This window comes from Rhinopithecus roxellana, chromosome 14 (assembly GCF_007565055.1).
Source record: "Rhinopithecus roxellana isolate Shanxi Qingling chromosome 14, ASM756505v1, whole genome shotgun sequence".
Lineage (NCBI taxonomy): Eukaryota > Metazoa > Chordata > Mammalia > Primates > Cercopithecidae > Rhinopithecus > Rhinopithecus roxellana.
Window position 1 is genome coordinate 125323842 of NC_044562.1, and position 25071 is coordinate 125348912.

General features: G+C 44.4%; 1 protein-coding gene across 10 annotated transcripts in view; it reads right to left on the reverse strand.

Moving 5' to 3' along the window:
• Window positions 1-25071, reverse strand: part of MGAT5 (alpha-1,6-mannosylglycoprotein 6-beta-N-acetylglucosaminyltransferase) — a 333504-nt gene that overhangs the window by 12455 nt on the left and 295978 nt on the right. For all 10 annotated transcript variants that reach the window (XM_030916139.1, XM_030916138.1, XM_030916140.1 and 7 more), the window contains 3 exons: window positions 19645-19761; window positions 14156-14230; window positions 277-434 (listed from right to left, as the gene is read on the reverse strand). In XM_030916139.1, the coding sequence (XP_030771999.1) occupies window positions 277-434; window positions 14156-14230; window positions 19645-19761 (350 nt within the window). The remainder of the gene's footprint in view (window positions 1-276; window positions 435-14155; window positions 14231-19644; window positions 19762-25071) is intronic.

The window sequence follows — 25071 nt, forward strand, 5'->3', positions numbered from 1 at the left end:
CTTCAAACCCAGATACAGTTTTATTTATGCAAATACAACACCCCCATTCTAATTCTAAACACATCATCATGCCAGGTGACTTCATCTCACCCAACAGGAACAGTAACAACACTGGGCTAACTCTCAGGGGATCCTGCTGCAACATACTCCCCTCCCACACCTTATCCCCACAGCCCAGTAGCTTGGAAGTGGAAACCTGTACCTCTCACCTGACTACCCCACAAGGCCAGATGGAGTCTAGGGGCTGAGTCCCCACCCCCACCCCAGGGCACTTACTTCAGCATGTCCTTGTCCTTGTTGAGGTGCTGGAAGAAAGAGGGCTCGCAGATGAGCTGGCTCTCCTGGCACACCTGCTTGCAGGACTGCCCGGGCTCAGCAAGCTTGACCTGCAGGGCGCTGAGGGGTGGCCACATCACTTGCCCATGGCAGAAGTCCTAGAACGACAATGAAGCCATCAGCCACAGCGCCAAGGATACAGCTGGGGATCCCCAGCTCTGCCAACCATCCTGGCAATGGGAGGCGGCACACTGGGAGAGCACAGGGACAGGGAAGAGTTGGGAGCCACACGGATGGGCTGGATTGGGGCTCAGCTGGAATATGCCTTCAGGCCAGGTCTTGACCTCCCTAACCACCAGCTTACTCAACCTCAAGATGGGGACCAACAGCAGTCCCTTCCACAAAGGGATCCAGGATGAGAGGTCATACTTGTGACGAGCTTGGCACCACGCCTGCCCATGAAGGGTGGCTATTCTCAATCATCACCATCAACACTTTGCAGCCAGGCTATTTAGAGCCTCTGTTCTTCAAGGCCCATCTTCAGACAAGACTCCACCAGCTGGTCTGTTCCCTTCTCTGATTCCAAAGGCACTGTGTCTACCCTATCTTGGCAGTTACCTAATATGACACTGTTTCATGAGCGCTACTTTTATCTCAATGGCAAGGTTCTGACACTCTGAGGTGAGGATCACGCCAAGGAAGACTGCAGACACTTCTGATACCACCTCATATAGTGCTATGTCCTCGGTAGGGACTTAGTGCTGGTTGGTTGAAAACAAGTACAGTAAGTCCTCACTTAGTGTCGTGAATAGTCTCTCAGAAACTGCAATGTTAAGTGAAATGACAATATAAAGAAACCAATTTTACAACAGGCTAATTGATATTAGCAAGAGTTAAGTTTCTATGGCACATTTCTTGTCAAAAAACATCACCAAACTTCTAAAGACCCAAAACACTTCTAATATTAAACATTGAAACAAATGTGAGCTATACATACATTTAAGACAGACAAATTTAAGTAAGATAAATTATTTACTCAATTTTTGGTGAATCAGTGAGTAACAGCAGTTGTAGTGGTGGTGGGTTCAATCGAGTAATACACATTCGCGAAGTGAAAATCGTAAGGCGTGCCTCCTCCCACCTCGTAATTCACTATCAATCAATCACTAACATGGCACCGCAATCAGGCCTGCCTCCACCAGCTGGTCTGTTCCCTTCTCTCTGATTGCTTGCATGTGTATGATTATCGTAGACTTTATGAAGCTTTTATTGTACAATAATTTGTATCGATTCATTTGTTTTTGAACTCTCTTATTCCAGCTCAGGGTCGAGGGTGGCTGGAGCCTATACCAGCAGCTCAGGGTGCCAGGCGGGAAGCAGCCCTGGACGGGACACGGTTCCATCTCAGGGTGCATTCACATACACCCCCACTCACTCATGCTGGGACCATGTAGACATGCCAGTTCACCTCAGGTGCCCAGCTGGGGGATGTGAGAGAAAATCAGAGTCCTTGAAGAACACCCATGAAGACACAGGGAGAATGGGCCGACTCCACACAGACAGTGGGCCCGGCCAGGAATCAACTTTCTTCAATCGCAACATTATAGCAAAATGACATTATTTGAAGATCTTCTGTACAACATTTCATATATTCAAGAACTGGAAAAATAGTCTAAGTAGCATATGATAGGATGAGCAGGAATATGGCACCCCCTACCAGGAACATGTGTTAAGTGCTCCGAGTTGGGCAGAGCCAGTTGACCCTGGGATCTAGAGGGAGCAGAGGAAACCAGCAGGTCTAAGGAGGACTCGGGGGTTAGGAGAGGGTTGGAGGACTGCCCCTGAGAAGTAACATGGAGTACCAGCACCAGGAGTGGTGAGGACATGTACTTTTCAATGTGTGTCCTTCTGGAGTATCCTACTTTTTTTCTCACATTTCCTTTCCAGATCTGTGTGGAGGAGTTGATCACTAATCTCAGGGCCCAGGGCTCCTAGCACTGGTGCAGGCTGAGGAAATGTTTCTGCCCCTCCCTTGTCTGTTATGTGGAATGCCACCACAGGGATATGAGGGTCTCATGCTACGAGGTGGGTCCCTTGGCATGGAGGTGGGTGTAGCACCAGAACAGAGGCTGGCCCAGAGCTGCATCCAGAGGGCATACTGTTGCCATTTTTTTTTTTTTTTTTAACCTTGTGCTTGTATATATACTTTTTTGAGACAGAGTCTTGTGCTGTCACCCAGGCTGGAGTACAGTGGCACAATCTCGGTTTCCTGCCACCTCCGCCTCCTGGGTTCACGCAATTCTCCTGCCTCAGCTTCTCGAGTAGCTGGAACTACAGGTGTGTGCCACCATACCCAGCTAATTTTTGTATTTTTAGTAGAGACGAGGTTTTGCCTTGTTGGCCAGGCTGGTCTTGAACTCCTGACCTCAGGTGATCTGCCCACCTTGACCTCCCAAAGTGCTGGGATTACAGGTGTGAGCCACCATGCCCGGCCTTGTGTTACTTTTAATGAGCCAAAAGACAGTAAGAAAGAACAAAGCAAAACCCACCCAAGGCTCTGTGGGCAGCTGGCCTTGCGAGCACATCCTGCCTCTTGCTTTTACCAGCTATGTAACCTTTGAGCCTTGAAGAGCAGAGGCTCTAAATAGTCTGGTTGCAAATTGTCGATGGTGATGATTGAGAATAGCCACCTATTTGGGCAAAATACCTAACAGTCTGAAGACTTAGTTTCCTCATCAGAAACTAAGATGATGATACTGATGATTTCTTAGGGTTATTGCTTCTTCCTATCTCCTCGAAGGAGGAAATGCTGAGAAAGGCATTGCCAGCTGAGAAAGGCAACTGTAGGTTACTACCGGGTTACTTGGTTCTAGCTTCTCTTATAGTCTCCTTAAATCAAGGATCCTGATTCCAACAAGGCAGGCAAACCCACTGCTGCCCTCCACTCATGTGTTCCTATGATAAGCGGACTCGACTACTCCAGCCTGAGTGAGTTTTGGTGGTTAATGAGCAAAATGCTCCACCAAAGAGTTGGCAGGAAACCTAGAACTTGGATTCCTATCAGCTGCAAACAAAATTCCAGGAAGGTCTAATAATTCAGAGATGAAAAGAAACACATTGGATTATTGAGGGATATTAGGATGCAGCTTACTCTTCTGAAAATGATGCACAGTGGGTGAATGGGTAAGCAGAGTGTTCCAGGACCCATACAGCCATAGGCACCACCAGAGACAGACAACTGGACAGGAAGGCCCTCAAATGACTCCTTATATTCATGGTGATTTTGAGCACAATCCAGGCCCCTGTTAAGCCTGGATTGTGGCAAGATAACTTGAGTCTGAATGCTGCTACTAAGGCTGACAGCATGACTGCACAGACCTGTGGGACCCTGAATGGGGACACAGTGATCACTGGTGGCTGTTGCTTTCTTAGGTGACTGGAAACCTACTGGCTGGCCTTTGACATTCTGCCCATCCCATCGGGACAGTTGTCATCAGACAGGAAGAATGAAAGCACACAGTGATCAATGGAGTTACTGATGATCAGAGCTGAGTGAGGACATGGGCATTTGGAAAAGGTAAAGTGTTTTTTGGTTGTTTTTCTGGTTGGCTAATGCAAGCAACCTTGTTTATATAGTTTGAATATCCCTTATCTGAAATGCTTAGGATGAGAAGTGTTTGGATTTTTTCAGATTTTGGAATATTTACATATAATAAGCTATCTTTGGGATGAGAGTCAAATCTCAACATAAAATTCATTTATGTTTCATATATATCTTAAACATGGAGGCTAAAGGTAATTTTATATAATATTTTAAATACATTTGTGCATTAAACAAAGTTAAAGTACTATTATGTGTGAAATTTTCCATGGTAGTGTCACGTTGGTACTCAAAAAGTTTCAGATCTTGGAGCATTTTGGATTTTCAGATTAGGGATACTCAATCTGTAATTCTTTTTTTTTTTTTGAGACGGAGTCTCGCTGTGTTGCCCAGGCTGGAGTACAGTGGCATGATCTTTGTTCACTGCAACCTCCCTCTCCCAGGTTCAAGCAATTCCCCTGCCTCAGTCTCCTGAGTACCTGGGATTACAGGTGCATGCCATCACACCCAGCTAATTTTTGTATTTTTAGTAAAGACAGGGTTTTGCCATGTTGGCCAGGCTGATCTTGAACTCCTAGCCTCAGGGGATTCGCTTGCCTCAGCCTCCCAAAGTGCTGGGATTACAGGTATGAGCCACCATGCCAGCCCGCTCAACCTGTAATTCTTTAGGAGCAGTTGGATAACGTCTGCAGCCTTTACATTTTATAATAGAGAGACTTTTCAATCCACATACACCAAGTCACGCGACTGAACAGAAAGAAGCCAAGTGGGAATGTTTCTCTCTGCGTCTTGGATTTGGCTTGACCCAGTCCTGGATTAGGGTGGGGAAATGAAGATCCACGAAGGCTGAAAGCTCCTGTTTAGGCTTATGAATCATGACTTGTAAGAAAACTGTGGAACATCTCTACTTACATGACACCTACAAACAGAGCTGAGGGCAGTATCTCTGTACCTGTTGAGTTTGGAGACTCTTTAGAAACTTGGCTCCTTATTCATGCTCAGCCTCATGGGGTACAGGAAGCAGCACAAGGGTTAACACTGAAGCTAGAGGCCAGGCGCAGTGGCTCATGCCTGTAATCCCAGGACTTTGGGAGGCCGAGGTGGGCGGATCACCTGAGCTCAGGATTTTGAGACCAGCCTGGTCAACATGGTAAAACTTCATCTCTACTAAAAATAGAAAGAAATTGGCCAAGTGTGGTGGTGCGTGCCTGTAATCCCAGCTACTCAGAAGGCTAAGACAGGAGAATTGCTTGAACCCAGGAGGCAGAGGTTTCAGTGAGCAGAGGTCGCACCATTGCACTCCAGCCTGGGCAACAGAGCAAGACTCCATGTCAAAAAACAAAACAAAATCCTGAAGCTAGGGCAAAGAGTCTTCCTTTGTTTGACAAGGAGGAAGTGACGTGGTGAAGGAATGTGTTTCAAGTCAGAAGGAGCAGATTGGAAGCCTTACCTCACCACAGTGGTGCTTTGGGCGTGTTACCTGGTCTGGTCTCATCTCCTGCTAGTCTGCAGAGAGTGAGGCTAACAGTAAGAAGTGGAGCTGAGCAGAATGCAGCAAATGGCAGGTGCTCCATAAATGCTCCTTTTCCTCCTGTTAGCCCTTCTTAGAAGAGCTGCCTGTGCCCCGTAAAGCTTCCAAGGTATGGCATTGGAGACATCTGCAGAACCTGGGGCAGCCCTAGATGAATGGACATCTTGCACCCTGGTCCCAGCAGGGAAGGATGGCACTGCAAGGCCCAAACCATGGCAAATGCCCTTAAAGCTGCACTGCAGGACTGATATGCCCTATTTGTTCATTTCTTTGTAAACTACAGCAGCCTCCCCTCTCAAGGTCTCCCTCAACGCGTGTGCTTAGTTCAATCCTGCACATGAGCACTGGAGCTCCAGGAACCCTTTCTGGTGCTCCCCAGGAGCATGGACTAGCATCCTCTCAGCAGTCTGTTTTGGGGATCAACAGAATCAGGAATAGTAAAAATAGCAGCAAGACCTTCTCAAAGCTTGGTGCCACCTGGAAAGTCTAAAGGTGATCACATTGAACAGAGGGAGGCCTGAAGGTGGCAGGAGAAAACTGGGGATCTGGGTTAGGATTCTGGCTCCCAGCTGTGGGACTTCATAGATGTCTCTTCAGCTCTGCCTGCTCTTGCACATAAAATGAGGATGATGCCATCTGTCCTTCACTCCTTATCTAATTCCTGTGAGAAAAAAATGAGGTGACTGATAAGAAAGAACTTTGTGATGTTAACATTCCAAGGTTGACCATTCTTTGCTGCAAGGGTCTGGAGGTAAAAGTTGAGTTGGCTGATTACATACGATAATTCACCTACATCCACAAGAGCCACCTTTTGGCCCAGCTGCTTTTAGGGCACAATTGAAATGGAAGCCCCTGTCATAGCCTCTTCCCTCCCATAAGTGCCAGTCCCATTGGGTGCTCAGAGAAGGCTAGGCATCCTCTGTTTCATTCAACTGAAGCACAGGCTAATAAGACAGTGCCAACTTGCCTTATCTCTTTACCATAAGCACTCATTCCTTCATTCACTGAACAAATACTTGCTACTAGGCAGAAAAGCATAAGGGCTCAGAGCTCAGACTGCCTGGTGGACTCTTAACTCCTCCGTTTATTAATCATAATGTGTAACGTGCTCAGAAAAGCACCTGACACAAAAACACCATCTGCATGTTGGCTGTCACCATAACTACATGCAATCTAGTGCCTGGAGTGCAGGGGAGGGGATGATGAACCAGAGGAACCACAAAACCCTGCCTTCATAGGGCTTGCATTCAGTGAGGGAGACAGAAAAACAACAGATAAGTCAATACATGTAGTACATTAGAAGGTGGTAAGTACTCAAGAAAATAATGAAGTGAGACTGTTGGCAGAGATGATGTCCTGATAAGGCATCACTGAAGTGGTGGCAGCTGGGAAAAGACGTGAGGAAGTAAAGGAGTGAGCCACGCAAGCATCTGGGAGGAGCTTTCTAGGCAGAGGAACATCTAGATCAGAGGATCTGACGAGGGAGTACATTCCAGGGGGAGCAGGCATTTCCGGGTACCTTGGCAGAGTGTATTATGGGTCGGAAGTGATGGGGTTCAGGAGGGCCCTGGGAGTCGGAGCTTTTCCTTGAAGTAAGATGGAAGACACTGGAGATTTCTGGGAAGAGGGGTGATGGGATCTGCATGCTGGGAACAGACTGCAGGAGCAAAGCAGAAGCAGAGAGACAGGAAGCTGCCTCAATAGCACAGGAGAAAGATACGGGACTGAGACTCTGAGACAGGGCACCTCTATTTAACAAACCCCCATGAAACACTCATGTAAGCTGGCTTTGAAGGTTTCCTCATTCAGTACTTTACAAATGGCTATTAAAGTCTCCCACTGGGTGTTGGAAATACAAACATGAAGGAGACACAGTCCCTGGACTCAGAGGTTCAGTGTACAGTCTAGTAAGAGAGGCCAAGGCTAAAAAATTACAGAACAGTACAAAACAAATGCCCAAATAGGTTGCGCAGGCCACTTGCAGAAAGGAAAAGATTAACACTAGGGAAGAGGAAAGTGGTGGTAGCAGTCAGAGAAGGCTTCCAGGAGATAGGGAAGGCCATCTGCATTTTGTAGGCTGCATAGAAGTTAGTAGCTTACCTCTAACATGGTGCTTTGCAGATAGTTGGTGCTGGGAACAGACTGCAGGAGCTGCTCAACTAAACCGAATGTCTTTTGCATCCTGAGGCTTTGACAGCAGCAGCAGTAGAAAAGGAAACTATTCTAACTCAACGAGCTCCTATGCAGGCAGATGAGATATAAACAGTAATTTCCAATCTGGTTAACAAGCCCGCTTAGAACACAGAACATCTGCATTCTTCCCTAACAATTATTTCAACCAATCACCAAATTTCTCTAAATGTGCTTGACTATCCTGAAATTTCCATGCAGTAGCCATAAACCAACGAAAAGTCTAATAACCAACCAATTTATGAGACAAATGAATACAACCAACCATGAAGAGGAGGTAAGAGCACTGCCTTAGTAAAGAAGGCTAATTAGCAGCCTGGGGAAAACACCATAAAAATACAGAAGGGGCCAGAGAAGGGGAAGAGAATGCTCCCTGGGAGAAGCGCTAGGTAGAGGGGCTGCTTGTTTGCACCCTCTTGGTTTGCTGGGCCAGGGGAAGGGTCACTTGTTCAGAGCAAAGCAGAGGAGTGGTAACAGAAGGGCCAGTCAGAGAGGGCTGAGTGGTGTGTGAAAGGGGTCCAGAAACCCCCCACCCCACCCACTGCAGCCATCTCTTTCACAGAGTTACTAATAAGCCCGTGAGAGATTCAGTGCAAGTGGATTTTGGTGGGAACCTACATTGTCTGCAACCAAGAACACAGGTTCACATATAAATGTCTGCAGGCAGGATCTAGAGGAAGAAAAACCAGAAATCGGCAAAAGAAAGTTGGTAGGACAGGTAGGACCATGAAAATGGGGTCTGGGCCCCGTTCGGTCGGCTATTTGAGGGATAAGGCACGTATTGGTTATCTGTGTTACAGCTGAGAAATCCAGGCCCTGGCACAGGAAGTGTTCCATTAATACTGAGTAACTGACTGGATTAGCACACCTCAGGTGCCAGGCTGAAACTGACCATTCTTGGCGTGTGCTTTCCCTTAAAACAAAGTGAACTGTGTCCACACATGGCCCCAGAGGTTGTTTCCCAGAAGTGAGTGTGAATTTTTATTTCCACAAAAGAAACAGTGATGGTGCCTGTAAAACTGAGCAGCAGGCGGCAATCTCCATGAATTATCTCTACACATGCAATTCCCACTGAGCAACAAGCTCACCTTTGAAGAGCCGAAAACAGAAATCTACCTTATTCACACACTTCTAGGGGTCTACCCAGAAGAAGTGAAAACAGGTCCACACACAGATTGCATGTGAATGTTCACAACAGCACCTGCCACATTAGTCAAAATGTAGACATAACCCCAAAGCCCATCAACTGGTGAATGGATAAACAAATTGTAGTATTAATCTATCCATTCATGGAATACTATTCAGCAATAAAATCAGTTCTGACACATTTAACAACATGGGTGAACCCCCAAAACATTATGCTAAGTGAAAGACACCAGAAATCTCCAGAAAAGGCTCATCTAAAAAGGCAGGCAACAGATCAGTGGTTTCCTAGGGCTGGGGTGGGAGCAAGGATTGACTGCTAACAGGGACAAATGAGTTTTTTGGGGTGATGGAAATGCTGCTAAACTAGAGTGTGGTGGTAGTTGTGTAACACTAACAATTTGCTAAAAAAAAAAAAATCATTGAATTGCATCCTTATATGCAGTGAACTTTATGGTCTGTACATTATACCTCAGTGAGCCAGTTTGAAAAACACACTTTAGTTGGTTTCTGGGCTCCTGTGGCAACTCGTAGCGAAGGCTTTGAGAGCACCCACATGGGCCAGACATTGTTCTTAGTGCTAAACATTATCAAACTACCCTTTCTTCCACCAGCCTGATGGGTAGGTTGCATTATCCCTATTTCTCAGAAGAGGAAAGAGCACAGAGATGTTAAGTAACTTGCCCAAGGTCAGAAACACAGTGGCAAGCAGAGCTAAGATGTGAACCCAGGCAGTCAGCTGCTAGGGTTCAGTGCTTAATCATTACCTGCCTAGTCTCTCTGGGTGCAGGAATGGCTGGGTAGACAAAAGCTATTGATTTCTCAAGAGTAAACATTCCTCAAGCTAGTACCAACCTTCTTCCCTTTTCAATTTCTCCCTCTTTCCTTGCAATCTGTCACCTCTACCATTTCTCCCACCCTTGGACTATCCAGATTCATAACAACACCTACAACACTTGCATCTACAATACTACAATCCTTGCATCTATAACACTCCATAGTGGGCTTATTTTGGGCTCTGATGAACACACATCCTAGGACCTTCAGCTGATTCCACAGCCATTCTTGGAGTTAACTCTTTTTTTACCCTCCATCTCTCCAGAATGCTTTTCCCATGAATCACATAGCTCTTTACCAATTAACAAGATTGTGACCATCCTATACATTTACAGTGTCTTTACAGGAAATAGAAAATAGAATTCAAGAGCATATGTATGGTTTTAATAAATTAATCTGAAATTGCCATTCCTTCAAAAAAGTCCTGCTATACTCTCTGACCTGAGGCTAATACAAAAGACTTTCCCAAGAAATGCATAACGAAAACCTTAACAAGCCCAGAGATACTCGAGAGAGGGAACAATGGTGCTTGATCTTAGATTACAAAGAATTTCCCCCTGCTAGAGACAGCATCTCTCTGAGAAAGCTGATTTAAAAAAGCATGCAGGCCAGGCGTGGTGGCTCAAGCCTGTAATCCCAGCACTTTGGGAGGCCGAGACGGGCGGATCACGAGGTTAGGAGATCGAGACCATCCTGGCTAACACGGTGAAACCCCGTCTCTACTAAAAAATACAAAAAATTAGCCGGGCGAGGTGGCCGGCGCCTGTAGTCCCAGCTACTCGGGAGGCTGAGGCAGGAGAATGGCGTGAACCTGGGAGGCGGAGCTTGCAGTGAGCTGAGATCTGGCCACTGCACTCCAGACTGGGCGACAGAGCGAGACTCCGTCTCAAAAAAAAAAAAAAAAAAAAAAAAAAAAAAAAAAAAATATATATATATATATATATATATATAAATAAATGAATAAATAAATAAATAAATAAAATAAAATAAAAGAGCATGCACTCTGAATCAACATTTTTAATACATTAAAGGAAGTGGGGACATTAAGAGAAAAGAGCAAGTGGTTTTCCTGGATCTAGGAGTCTTTCTCATTGGGTGCCTGCAGACAGGGAGGGCTGGGAATGAGGTGGGTTTCCTGCTGGCAACTGCTCAACTGCACACTGAAGCCCGGAGTGCCCTCGATTGCTGTCTCTTGGCTCCCTCTGGTTCCCACTGTCTTGGCTGAGCGTGACGGACAACACTGAAAGGTTTCTGGAGTAAAAGCTTCTGTGTTCTCCTTGCAGATTACATGGAGAACTCTGAAGGCAGATATCAGCCTAATTAGGGCTGCAGGGCTCCTACCATTCAAGGGATGGGAAGGGCCTCCTAGGAGCTGCAGGCTTTCTTGTTCATACCAGGAAAACTTCCTCTCCATCTTCGCTGCCCTTTGAAGATACTCGTCTAGTTACAAAAAATAATGAATACTCCAACCTATAAAACACTGGGGTCTGGAGCTAAAAGAGGTAGAAGACTCAATCTGTGAACCAATGGGATCTTGGCTTCCTATCTTCCTTCTGGCATCAGGGGAACATTCTGGGTTTAACAGAATCTCTGAGATAAACTCAAAATAGGCCCCCCCTTTATTGCTCATTTAGGAGCATTTGGAGAATGTTTAATAAGAAATGCCCCTAAAACAAGATTCCTGGAATGATTTTTCTAAGCACCAATCTGATAGTTCCACTGTCCCTTAGTCTGCAACAAAGCCTTTAGCTTCCTATTATCCCAGAATCAAACTGGAATTCTTCAGCTGAGCCTCAGCATCTTTTCACATTCTGCAATCTCCTCCTCCAGGCTGGTCTCTTACCTCATCCCTCTCTTCAGTCAAGTGCCTATCATTCCCCATGACATTTTCCCCACATCTCCAGGCCTTTATATCTGGACTTGTCCAGCCTTCCATCTGTGCTACCAGTTTGCCTTCAGGACTCACCTCCTGCAAGATGCCTTTGGATACACTCTACCATTTCTCCCCCACCCTCCCTCTGCAGGCTGGGCCATATGATCCCAAAGCATCCTGTTACTTCACTATTACCAGGCTGAACCTACAGCAGTGGCACTTACTGCCTGTGGACTTGGCTGCCTTCTCCATGAAACTTGCAGCTACTTGAGGGCAGGGATGGGGACTTGGAGATATTCTCCTCCCCAGCTGACTGCATAGCCCATGGCATGCTCCAGCTGACAAATATTCAGAGTAGAGGAATGAATCAACAACAGCAGGCAAAAAAGAAAACTCTGGATTTCTGTGAACCGCAGATCTCTGCAGAAAGGCCTATATGGTGGGGGTGGGGGGTGTGCAGTTTTATTAGCATGCTTTCCAGCAAACAATTTTGGTAACATGTATTACACAAATCATGAAGTCCAGGATGAGCTTCCTGGTTCCTGACACACAGGAATAAAAAGCACACCCTCCCTCCCTTCCTCCTTCCTTCCTTGTTTCTGTCACCTGGAAGTTACTGTGCACTGACCATGTGTCCAGCAGGTTTCTAGGGATACAGAGGTGAAGCCAGGTGGAGCCTCTGCATTATGGAGCATTTAGCACGGTCTATTTGGGGAACAGGACCTTCTTGTTTGAAAGGAAACCCAGCAAGACTTACAGAGGACCTGATAACTTCTAAAGACCGGCTGGGATTCCTGAGCCTCAGGGGAGAAATAAAAGCCTTCAAATAAACCTGATCAAGAGTCATTTATGCCTGGCGGCTGGGTAACTATTTTCCCTAAGAGGAAGTGGAGACAGGCAAAGAGGGTTTCAGCAGAAGCTGCAGGGATCTTAGTATGATCTCAAGAGAGCCGCCGAGATGGCGGCAAGAGCTGTGATGTCTTAAGACCCACAATTGAAGGAGGCCCTGCAACTCCTCTCTGCAGCTGCAGGAAGGGTGAGCAGCCCTTGACGACGTAAGAAGATGGGAAGCAAAGCTCTGGACACCTTCTGTCTCCTGAGGTCCTGGTAAGCACTGCTGGTGCAGACTTGGCCTCACATCAAACCAGTATCAATTCTTGATTCCACAATCTGTAAGCCTGTAACGGTGAGTCTTGGTTTCCACTACCCAGATAATAGGGTTACTACTACCACCTCCTGGAATTACTGTGAGAATTAAATGATATATTAGATGTGTCAGGCACACGCTGGCACAAAATCTGTATGGATGTGGTTGCTAGAGTTGTGATGATACTATCATTCTGGTGTTATATAAAGGCTGAATGAGATAAAGATTCAAATGGTTTCTCGTGAAACCAGATAATTATATTAAAAAGTAGTGTATTACAATACAATATAGCATAATGTATTAAATAATCAACAGTACCAGTTTGCATTTATTGAGCACTATGTATGTGCCAGGCTCTGTTCTAAGCACTTTGTACGTATTAGCTCATTCAATCCTCACATCAGCCCTATAAAGTAGGTCCTATTAGCATTATCTTTATTTTACAGACAAGGAAACTAAGGCATAGAGAGGCCAAGTAACATGCCCAAGTCATATAAACACATGGTGCCAGGAGTAAAACCCACATGGCCTGGCTGCAGAGCATGCCCTCTTGCTGCTAACAAAAGCTCAGCATATCAGACACACCGCCCCAAAGTATATGACCACAGCTCCCAGCTCCAACGGCAGCACCCAGGGCTGCTGGCTGCTCGCCACAGTTTCAGTCTCCTCAAACCACCAACTCTTCCTTTGAAGCCCACCTTGGGCCTACTTAGATTTTCAATACACCATTTCTATTTTCAGCTTGCACCATCCTCATCCCCTATTGTGTAAAGATCCCTTGATTGCCTTAAAAAATGCTTTATCCTTTAACAAGAGCACCTTATTTCTGGAATCTAGTCAAAGAATTCATATTCTCCTACCCACAGGGGTTCTGAGTCTGTCTATTTCTAGCTCTGTGTTGCTTTTGAAGTCCGAGGAATTAAAATGCTATAAAATGACAGCAACAGGCTCCTGGTCTTTACTTCAAGGAGCACATGCTGCAGTTTCCAAACTTTGTTGGGGAAGGTGGGACTCTTGGCACCCTCCTTGGCTTTGTCCTGCTTTTTATCTGTTTTATATACTTATAAGGTTTCATTTGACAAAAGGTCCTGCTTTCCTCTAAAAAGTCCTAACATTTAGAATTGCTGAACATGTTTTATTAAAATAATGCTTAGAAACAGCTGGTTTCAATTCTTGCCTTTCTTAAGGTGACAAATGAAGATGGGGCAGGACCAGAAAGCTGTCTGCCCCTTCCCCTCCCAAGTCTTCCTAATGGGTCTCAGAACCCACTCAGGGCACAGACCCTGAGGGTCAGGGGCACCTTCACAGTAATCATCCTATCTCTCTTGTTGTAAGTTTCCATTTCACCTTACATGTCATCAAGAACATACCTACTCCAAGGGAATACTGGTTCTCTTGGGTGACCATGACAGTGCTACTATTATCCAGCTCCTAGAGTCTCCCAAAGCAGGAAAATAGCCACAGAAACACAGTGAGCTCTTAACTGTTCGTGAGAGCCCTATGGGGTCACAGGAAGCAGTACACAGCAAAGACAGACTGACTTCTGATAAGCCTTACCTGTTTTTCAATGAAAGCATTGATTCTCTGTAGCATCCCCTCGCATGTAAATTCATATGGCATGTATGGCTCAATCTGTGGAAACAGAACATGATACCATGAAGGAGAAGGATAGAGAACATGGAGCACCTCCCCCAGTCCTCCGACTCACTCAATATACAGGTGCTAACACCAGGAGGCGGACTCATGAGGGTTGACTGTGGACTTGCAAGTCGTGATCTCACGCTGATCCTTACTAGGTGTGGGACTCTGAGCAAATGACTTGCCATCTCTAAGTCTCAGGTTCCCCATATGTAAAAGGGTGATATGAAAAACTCACCTCTTTTAAGCTGCAAAGATTATCTGGGAGAAAAAGGGTGCTTAATTTAGTGACTAGCACCTAGTGGGCATTCAACAAAAGATGGAAGTTATCACTTGCTAGCAGGTAAGTTCCACAGGGCAGAGTCCATGCTGTTGGGTCATCTTTACATTCTAGTGGTGAGCATAGTGTGGCACATGTAGGAAAGTAGCAAACATCTGTTGAATGAATGCATGGTCACTGCTCTAAGGCAACAATGAGCAGGTGAAGGATCTATGACAGTGACAAAAGCATTGGTCTGTGTTTGTAGGTGAGGTTAGCCTGTACCCAAAGAGCTCAGGGTACAAAAATAAAGCGATAAAGTGTCACAAGGAGTTCAGCTAGGGGTTCCTGGGAGGCTAGAGGGTCAAAGCAGACTTCTACTCATGCTGGGCTTTTAAGGCAGGCTGTGAGTCTAGTAAGCCCAAACTGGGGAGGGCCAAGATGCTGAAGACATCCTTGGTGAACAAGTAGTTTGGTCTCTAACATGAAAGGACAGCAGGTAACTGCAGCTCAGTATTATGGTAACTGGTGAGACGAGGTGGAAAATTCACTGAATTTCCAGAAAAGCCTTGCAATTTCTATACTAAAGAGCCTCAATTTCATATGAGGGGAGTAGGAAACTCTAGAGGATGCTTCACTAGGGTAGAGGAGGCAGTCTTATCAATATTGTGACATCCTAGAGAAGGGGAAGAAATGTGGGTTTGATCTCTGCTGCACAGTGTTTGCCAACACTATGAGGCCTGTGTTTTCAGGAGTATTACTGATCTAAAATGGAAATTTCATTTGGGAGAAAATCACCAGCAATATAGTCTATTATTGCTTCAGGGAGCTCAACAGCTCCTCTCAGCAATAGGGTAGACGGGGGCGGCGGGGCAGGGGGTGCACCTTCACCAGCTACCTCTAAAGTCTTTGCTGGAATCTACAGGGTGGAGAACTAGGCAAAACAGCTATAGTTGAAGCTTGCTGAAAATGGGACAAAGAACAGAAATAACATTCCTTAGTGGCAGCCGAGGAGTTGGTCTCAGGGCATCGTCTCCCCCTTTCTTGTGTGCCAAATCACACATTACATCGAAATCTTCAACAGTGATTTTCAGAAATTTTAATTGTCTTCAAATGCTGAACAAATGCACAAATGTGGGCCACAGTGGCCTACAGCTGTCTGAATAGAGCTAAAAGAGGCTGAGCCGTAAATACTGTAATATCATGCAGACTATTCTACAAGAACAAAGAGGCCACTCTATTCCTAAACAGCTCATCTCTGAAGATCTCAAAATACTCTGAAGAATTGACTTTCAAGTTCTCAGTTTGCTCCTTGTCAACTCAAGCTTTTGAACTTACTGTTCCCTCTCTAACCCAGACACAGCCCTTCACACAAAATGCAAATTTTTTTCTTTTCTTTTAAAAGATGTTTAGTCAACCCAAGGGTGACTCCAGAAGCTTTCTATTGCTGGCCTAGAGATAAGTTTCCTCTCAAAGATTCATAGAAGGAACGACCTAAAACAAAGAACATGGCATATCTGGGTTCATTTATCAGTGTTAAAGTAGGATTTGTATAGTGAAATAAACATCTGTGGTCATCTTTCATGAGATTAACAGATTTAGTTATGTTAGGAAGCATGCCGAGTACCCAAGTGTCATTCCAACAACATTTCCAAAGGGAATCCATTAGAAAATGAAAGAAAGTTAATTCAAAGGGTTCAAAGCCAAAAACACAGAAAAATGTCTATCCCTTTGGTTAAAGTGGGCTCTTCCTACCAACCCAGCCCACTTTAACCAAAGGGATGTTGACTCATTCATTGCTTTGGGGCCGTTCACTGTTTTAAAGGATATGAAGCAAACAATTTTCCTATACAAGAAAAGCAAAAGGGAGGGAGGGATGGAGGGATAGAGAGATGGAGGGATGGAGGGATGGACGGACGGAAGGAAGTCGGTGAGTCAGAAGGTAGGTCTATATTGCTGGACCCTGTGGGGGAGGGCAGGCAGGGGCTTCTGCATTGGAAAGCTCTTCAGAGTCCTAGCAAGCCTCTGAAGTGAGAGCTGTTATGTGAATTGGGGGCTGGAAGAGTGGGCAGTTTTCTGCATAAAAGTTGTTTAGGAACAAGTGAAGGCCTCTTTGGGGGACAGAATGAAGGAGAATGCTAAATCACATCCAGTCACTGAGAAACCCAAGCTAGGCCAGCTGTGGAGAAGCAAGGAAGTATTCTTGGGCATCTTGCTTTGTTTAAAAAAAAAAAAAAAAAAAAAAAAAAGGACTGTTAATCATATGGTGAGGGCCACAGGAAGGATGCCTGCAGATTGCACTGTGAAGTTTCTGCTGACCTTGGAAACATTCCCTTATCTTCCCCTCCATTTTCTCTTCTTGACCTCCCTTCTTGTGTGATTTCCTGTCTCCACTAGTACCGACTTACCTTTCCAAGTCAGGGACAATTTCTACAGGCAACTGCTTTCAAAGATGAGCCTCCACAAGAAGCCCTCTATGGTCTCACCTGACAGACGTGGCTTGGCATCATTCAATACGAAATGGTCTTAGAAAGTACCAGGAGGCCAGAGTTTGACTCACGGCTCCTCTGCTTACTAACCATAGGATTTTGAGTAAGCAGAATCTGTAATTTCTCTTCACGATTTCCAGTGTACACTAGGTCATCTCATCACCCTGTTCAAAACTTCCCATCATACTTATAAAAAAAATCCTGAACACTTAAAAACAAACAAACAAACAACAACAGAACCAACTACACATACACAAAAAAACAAACCCAAAAAAGAGAAAAAAAAAAAACCCCGAACGTTTACCATGGCCTTTTGAAAGGCCCCACACATATTCTGGTTCCTGAGGACCCTTTTATGGTCTCCATTATTTCTGATGGGAAGTTGGCTGTGTTAATACCATTATTCCTCTAAATATAATATATTTTTCTCTGGCTGCTTTCAAGGTTTACTTCCTTATCTTTGCTTTTCAGCAGTTTGATTATAATGTATCTTGGTGTGTTTTTCTTTTCTGCTTCTACCTCAGCTTTTAAATGACTCTCCTCAAGAGTACAAGCATTAACTAAGTGTTGTGGATTGAATTGTGCCCCTTTAAAAGATATGCTGTTCTAGCCCCGAGCACCCGTGAATGTGATCTTATTTGGAAATAGGGTCTTTGCAGATGTAACCAAGTTAGATGAGGTCACACTGAATTAGGGTGGGCCCTAATCTTGTATAAAAGGAAAAGACAGAGACACACACAGGGAGAAGCCATAGGATAATGGAGGCAGAGATCAAACCTTTAATGCTGCAAGACAAGAAATGCCTAGGCCTACTAGAAGTTGAAAGAGGCAAGGGAGGATATCCAGCTGGAGACTTTGTGGGCAGGACGTGACCCTGCTGACATTTTTGACTTCAGACTTCTTGCTTCCAGAACAGAGAGAATAAATTTCTGCCGTTTTAAGCCACTCAGTTGCTTGCACTACTGTGTTACGGCAGCCCCAGGAAGCTTATATGCTAAGGGACTAGGAGAATCAAGAAAGAAGAACCTTCGCCCTTCCACAGGAATGACTCCGGTGGTGAAGCTTTAGGTGTGTGGCAGATATTTTGAGACAGCCTATAGGAAACACACTCCATTTGGCACTTCTTTCATCAGCTTGGTCTCCTGAGGTCGGGGACTTCTACCCAAACTGCTGAGAATGGGATTGGGAATGTATGTGTCATCAATGGGAAGCTGACCCCAAACAGACCACCTTGAAGCAGGCAGAGCACAGATAATGCATCCGAGTGCCCTCACTCCTCTGGAGATGTTCTGCATTCACTGACATCAGCAGTTCAGTGGGCCACAAACTGATTATCCTGTTCTGTTTCCCAGAGGGGTAAGATGGCCTCCACATGGGCACACTGACTATCCCACCCAGGATATATGCCTTTTCAGCCTTTTTCCTTTCAGTCACACTGTGCTTTGAACCCATGCCCTTCTGCGTCCACTTCTCAGTTTTACTTTGCAAATTACTCCTCATCCTGTAAGACTTAACTAAAAGGCTGCATTCTCCAGAAAGGCTTCCCCAACTTCCACTCCTGGAGCGTTTGCATGTTGCTTTGGCACTGAACATATTCAGCCTTGTATTATGCTTACTTGCAGACATCTATTCCTCTCTGCCATCTATCCATTGGGTAAATCCCTATGTGGGCACTGGTAATACAGAAATGAGACAGATATATATCCTGACTTCATGTTGCTAATGGTGTAGTAGAAATTTAGACTATTGACAAAGATCATAATACTTAATACTGACTAAACACTATATAGTAGACATTGAACTTAAGCACTTTATATACATTATCTCATTTACTCCCCACAAGTAACCAATCAAATGGTGATGTTAGCCCTACGTTACACATGAAAGGAAGCTGCTAGTAAGTGGTAGAGCTAGAACTGAACCCACACTGGGAGTCCAGCTTGCCCTCCCACATGCCTACATTGGCTTCTCTTAAAGCATCGTAACCAAGTGTAAAAAGTGCCCCCATCAAAGTATAGCAGCAGAGTGCAGCTGTGAGAGTCCATGGCGGATTCAGATTGGGAGAAAGGATAACTGAACTCTTCTTTACTGGATGGTAAACTTCTGATAGGTGGGAAACCAGCCCTCCTCTATGTTTGTGGAAGTAAACACCCCGCCCACCCACAACCCCAGGTGACTCAGAGAGCACTCTGTGTATGGTAGGGACTTGACAAATGTCTGTTGAATTGATGAGAAGAGGCCAGAAATGCACTTTTACAAAATTCTACTAAATGTTTAGGTAGGAAAAAAAGAACCAAAACAGATGTTCTAGAAAAACATTCCCCAGTATTTCCTTGCACGTCTCTCTCTTTTGTAGAGGAAGCAGGGCTATCTTTTCAGATCTTTGTGAGAGCAACATAATCAGATCACTGAACCAAGTATGACTCCAGATCCTGCTCCTGTGCCTGGGATCCAGGCACACATCAGGATACCAGCTCTGTTTCCAATTCACAGAACGTTCATGAAATCCCCAGGCCAAATCCTACAGCTTGGTTATTTTCTAATTCTAGGGTTAAGCTGATGTGGTAAAGATCTGTTTAATAAAACCAAGGACCTATGATGCTTTATACACATTTCGGGTCTCATTAGAAATGAGGGAAAGTGGAATAAAAGAAACCAACCTTCTGATTTAAAATTGCTTTCACTGCATCCTCTACTTCCTCCTGATTGTTGAGGTCAACAGTCCACACATGTGGCCGCCCGATGAAAACTTCAGCGTAAGGATGCTGGGATGTCAGCTGGAAAAGAAGCAAACACCTCAGTCGCACAAGCGATTTTTAAAATAACTTTCTGTGCTAGATGGCGTGCTATGCTTTTTATGGTACTGAGTTCCAGTTGTGTAGGTGACAAGACATTGTGTCCTTCCCTTTGATGATCAAAGCCATCCATAAGCAGATAACAATAAAACAGTGATGGTTCTGTATCTTGAATCCCACTTGGAAATAAGATAATGCCACAACCAGGTGACAAGGAAGCCGCTACAGGTGGCTTTAACCCCCAACATCACACCAAGAAATGATGAACAATTTCTTCTACCCCAGAACCCAGCCCTGAAAATCACCTACTAATAGATCAAACCAGTATCTATTATCCTGGCTAAGACAGACAGGTCAGCATAGACAATTACAAGAAAAATCAAGGCTGTAAAGTCCCAGGAGGCTAAGTCATGGTGCATACAAAAGGTGATAGGAAAAAAATGATACCATCAGAAATACACAGAATTTCTAGAATGGTTTCAGGAATAACATTAGCATAATATTCAGAAAAACAAGGAATGTCAGTTTTTGTCCTAAAGGAGGTTTTATTTGAAAAACAATGTGTGGTCAAAGAAACCAAGTGCAAACCATGACAATTCTTTTTTTTTTTTTTTTTTTTTTTTTTTTTGAGACGGAGTCTCGCTCTGTCACCCAGGCTGGAGTGTAGTGGCCGGATCCTGGCTCACTGCAAGCTCCGCCTCCCGGGTTCACACCATTCTCCTGCCTCAGCCTCCCGCGTAGCTGGGACTACAGGCGCCCGCCACCTCGCCTGGCTAGTTTTTTGTATTTTTTAGTAGAGACGGGGTTTCACCATGTTAGCCAGGATGGTCTCGATCTCCTGACCTTGTGATCCGCCCGTCTCGGCCTCCCAAAGTGCTGGGATTACAGGCTTGAGCCACCGCGCCCGGCCGACAATTCTTAATTCATGAAGTGTCCATTCTTCTTTTTTTTCTTCCCCCAAAGGGTCTTGCTCTGTTGCCCAGTCATAGTTCACTGAAGCCTCAAACTCCTGGGCTCAAGAGATCATCTTGCCTCCGTACTCTGAGTAGTCGGGACTACAGATGCGCACATCATGCCTGGGTAATTAAAAACAATTTTTTTTTTGGTATACACAGAGTCTCTGTATGTTGCCCAGGTGGGTCTCAAACTCCTGGCCTCAAATGATTCTCCTGTGTCAGTCTCCCAAATTGCCAGGATTACAGGCACAAGCCACTGCGCTTAGTTGAGTCCCTTCTTTAATACAGCTAAATTTATCCCCTGATTTTGTTTCCATCTCTATCCTCATATCCCTTTAAGGTCATATTGTCAAGGGAGCATTTTAGACACATGTGAGAGCATTTTCAGCTACCATAATAACTGGAGAGTGTTACCTTAGTCTGTGGGTGGGAACTAGGGATATAAGCTGCTTCACAATATGCAAGGACAATCCTGCACAGGAAGAACTGTCCACTGCCCATGAAACTTTCAAATGTCCTGCAGGGCTTTCATATGGGCTTACAGAGTCTAGATTTTTATTTTTCTTGAAACAGAGTCTTGCTCTGTACCCCGGCTAGAATGCAGTAGTACGATCTCGGCTCACTGCAACCTCTGCCTCCTGGGTTCAAGCGATTCTCCTGCTTCAGCCTCCTGAGTAGCTGGAACTACAGGTGTGAACCACCACACCCAGCTAAGTTTTTGTATTTTTAGTAGAGATGGGGTTTCACCATGTTGGCCAGGCTGGTCTTGAACTCCTGGCCTCAAGTGATCTGCCTGTCTCAGCACCCCCAACTGCTAGGATTATAGGCATGAACCACCATGCCCAGCCAGAATCTAAATTTTGACAGTTCAAACATACAGTGAATTATCCACAGACATAATCACACAATCATGTAAATGAAGCAATGTCTCTGCTCTGTTTTATCTGAAACGTCACCAATGAGCTGTCACCATTTTAGAAAGATCAAAGCAGCAAAGTCAATGCCACTGAGGATGTCAGAGTCTTCAGTAAAACCTACCCACATTAGTCTATATTTGGAGCTATCACATTACTGGCAATTCTGTTTATATGTGGGTATATGTAAACACACTCAGGCTTCGCTCCTCCTTCATAATGTCAATTGTAAGTAAAAAGGCTGACCATATTCAGCTGAATGTTTCACTCCTTTTAAATGAAAACACTCACTGTGAGGAGGAACAAGGCATCATAGTGCCTGGTATAGCTCTTGGGTATGGGACAGTATAGTTCTTGACTCCATAATGCTCAAATATGTATTGCTTTATTAGGAATTATTTTCCTTTTATTTCTCCTTTATATTTGAGTTAGAGAATTATTCTCATTTGAAATTACACACATAGGCAAGGTTATATAATTTACAAATTTCATCTCATATTTATAATAGGAAATACTAGGTCTGGCAATGCTGAGGCCTTTGCTTTGGAGGTCAAGCTGGCCCTCCTCTTTTCCTCAGACTCCAGGATACTCAGAGGGCTGGAGGAAATAACTGGCACCCCTCCACCTTTCCCTTAGCCACTGTTCTTTGTATCCTACCACACAAGAGCATGCATGTACTATTTAAGGCAGGAAGCCCGACAAGTCCCTGGGCCCAGCAGTGAGCCTCTGCTGGCTACAGGTTATCTGGGCCTCTACCCAGCAGCAGCCTGTCATCAGCCTCTTCAGTTTCCCGCCCTTCTGACAGGTGCCCTCTTCCTCAGCTCAGCTCTATGGTCAGTGATGAAAGCCACAGACTCTCTGCAGGCCCATGGAGCTCAGGAAACTTCCATTTTTTTCCTCTGCACATGTTTTGGATTCAACACTTATCAAGGAAGCCCTAGGTTGGGCCAGGAGTCCTGCTAATCGCCTGCACAAATGTTATTTCTCAGGTTTATTATGCATCAATGACGATTCTGAGACTGGGAGGCGATTACATTTCCCCCAAGACCACACAGCTGGAAAGGAGAAGAGCCAACTTCAAATCCAGGTCCTTCAACAACTTCTTAGCTTTGGATAAAAAGGAAGGTGACAATTTTAAAGGATGTCTTTGGGTTCTTAAGACAAAAGCCCAATGTAAACACCAGCTTTTTAATCCAGTTCTTAAAACTTGCCAACCTAAATTCAGGACTGAATTTATGCCTGTATTTTCTGAAGATGAGCAAAATGTCACATCATTTTCATTTTGTGGCCTGGAGAACGAATTAGTTTTTCTGACGGAATCAGGGTAAGTTAAAGTTGTCATCAATGTCACTATTTGGTAATTTACACATCAGCAATCTCCCTCCTCTCCTGCCTTTTAAGGTCTCTGCTTATGTACAAGGTTGCTTCAAGCACTTGGAAAATACGAAATGCTGAGCTATTATTCTTTTATTCATTTACATTTACTGAAGGTTACTTAACTTTATGAGTGAGGCATTTTGTGATTCATGAGTTCCCCTCTGAATGTTCCGTTCCTTCTTGTTAATTTATTGAGAACCATCTGATCTAAGATACTTCAATGTATATGAATCAGTAAATTTACTGGAGTATAGTTTGTAAAAGTAATGAAAATCTTATTAAATACGAGACATTACTCCAGAATGGCTATTAAATCTCCAAGGAGAACATGAGTTCTCTTTATGGGAAAAAACAAAACAAAACAAAACACACACACACACACACACACACACACACACACACACACACACACACACAAAACCTGGAAGCCAGAGTATTTCTAATGGCTTACAAAATGTCAGAATAATGATCAAGAACCTACTCATATGTTTCCCAATGTAAAGATAAAAATCCAATTTATATTAAAATGTAACCTGAACCAGCCACATTACTTAAGGCATTGTGGAACTTTTCCCACTCTGTGTAGATATCATGGTTTGAAAAATGGATGGGTACAAAAATAAAAACCAAGCTAAACCCACATTTAGATATCCAGACTTTTTCTTCTCTTCAAATGAAGGCAAAGAGACATGTATGCAGTTGATATGATCAATTTAGGTGGATCAAATATTGCTTAATATGAAAGATTTGTATGGGCACAAAAAGGTAGTTTTATGTAATTATGTATACTCTGGTTACAATGTTTCCATTTGCTAAGGAAAAAAGATAATTTCTAGGAATTTTTGATTCTTAGAAATGAACTTGTTGACAGCTCTTTTCTCATTAAAAGCTTCTTTAGTTACAGGGATTTTACGGGCTTTTGTGAGCTGGCAGAGCAGGACAGGGTGACCCACCTGGCCATGAGATCAAGCTCACTGGTCCCTCTCAGTGCTGTCTGATGTTGCTGGAGGGAGCTAGATATCAGATGGAACCTGCCCTCTTGCATAAAGCAAACTGACCTTCTTGGGGTATCCCCAGCTTGTCAGTATTCATGCTTCTCAGGCTTGAGACCTGCTCTCCTCCTTTTCCTTTAAAGCACAGCCCCTTCACTATCCCCTTCGCAGCTAACCCTGCACATCCTCCACCCAGCACAACTCCAAGTTCACTCCCCTCTGGAATTCACTTAGCTATTTCTTCATGCACTTCCACTGATTATGCTTTTGTCCTATAACTCTTTCATATCAGATTTGGAGCTCCTGGAAAACAGGAAATGTACATTGATGAATTCTCCCAATGCAGCAACTGGTACCACCCTTGCTGCATTAAACACCTGTCAACTTCCCTCTGCATCCTGCCCTCCTGGGGGAGCCTAGGACTGATGGAGTCATCTATGTGAGATCACTTGCTGAGCAACTATTGAAAGGATCCCACTGTTTCTCTAATAGAGTCACATTTAAGGGCTGGTGGAATCATCTGAAGGGATGAAGGGACAGGAGGAACCAAATGCCCGTGACAGCCCCAGTGCTTATTCTCTTCTTACAGCATAAAGAATGAAAACCTCACATGACCTCAGCAAAAAGTAAATTACAAAATGATGGCAACTGATAGAAAACAATGAAATGCTTTTCTTGATAACTTCACACTGGCTGATCTGATCCATGTAACATTACATCATTCACTGGGCAATGTTCAGATTGTGTTTAAGAGTGTCCTAATTTTTTTTTACAGGAAAAAAATACCCAGTGGCCACAGTGTCATTAAAACCTTTAGAGTCAGTTTTAACAAAAACGTGTCAGTTGCCAACTTAATCTCAGCTACTTTTGATTCATTTCCCAAAGGCTTGTATATAGAAACTGCAGTAAGAAAAGAGATGGGCTTCTTTGCTTTTCATGCATTTAAAAAATCATGAGGGAATCAGAAAAATCACCATCAGAATACCACAGTAATAACTGTTGCAGACATGATCCACTCCTATATGATACAATAAATACTGTACTTATTTGTAT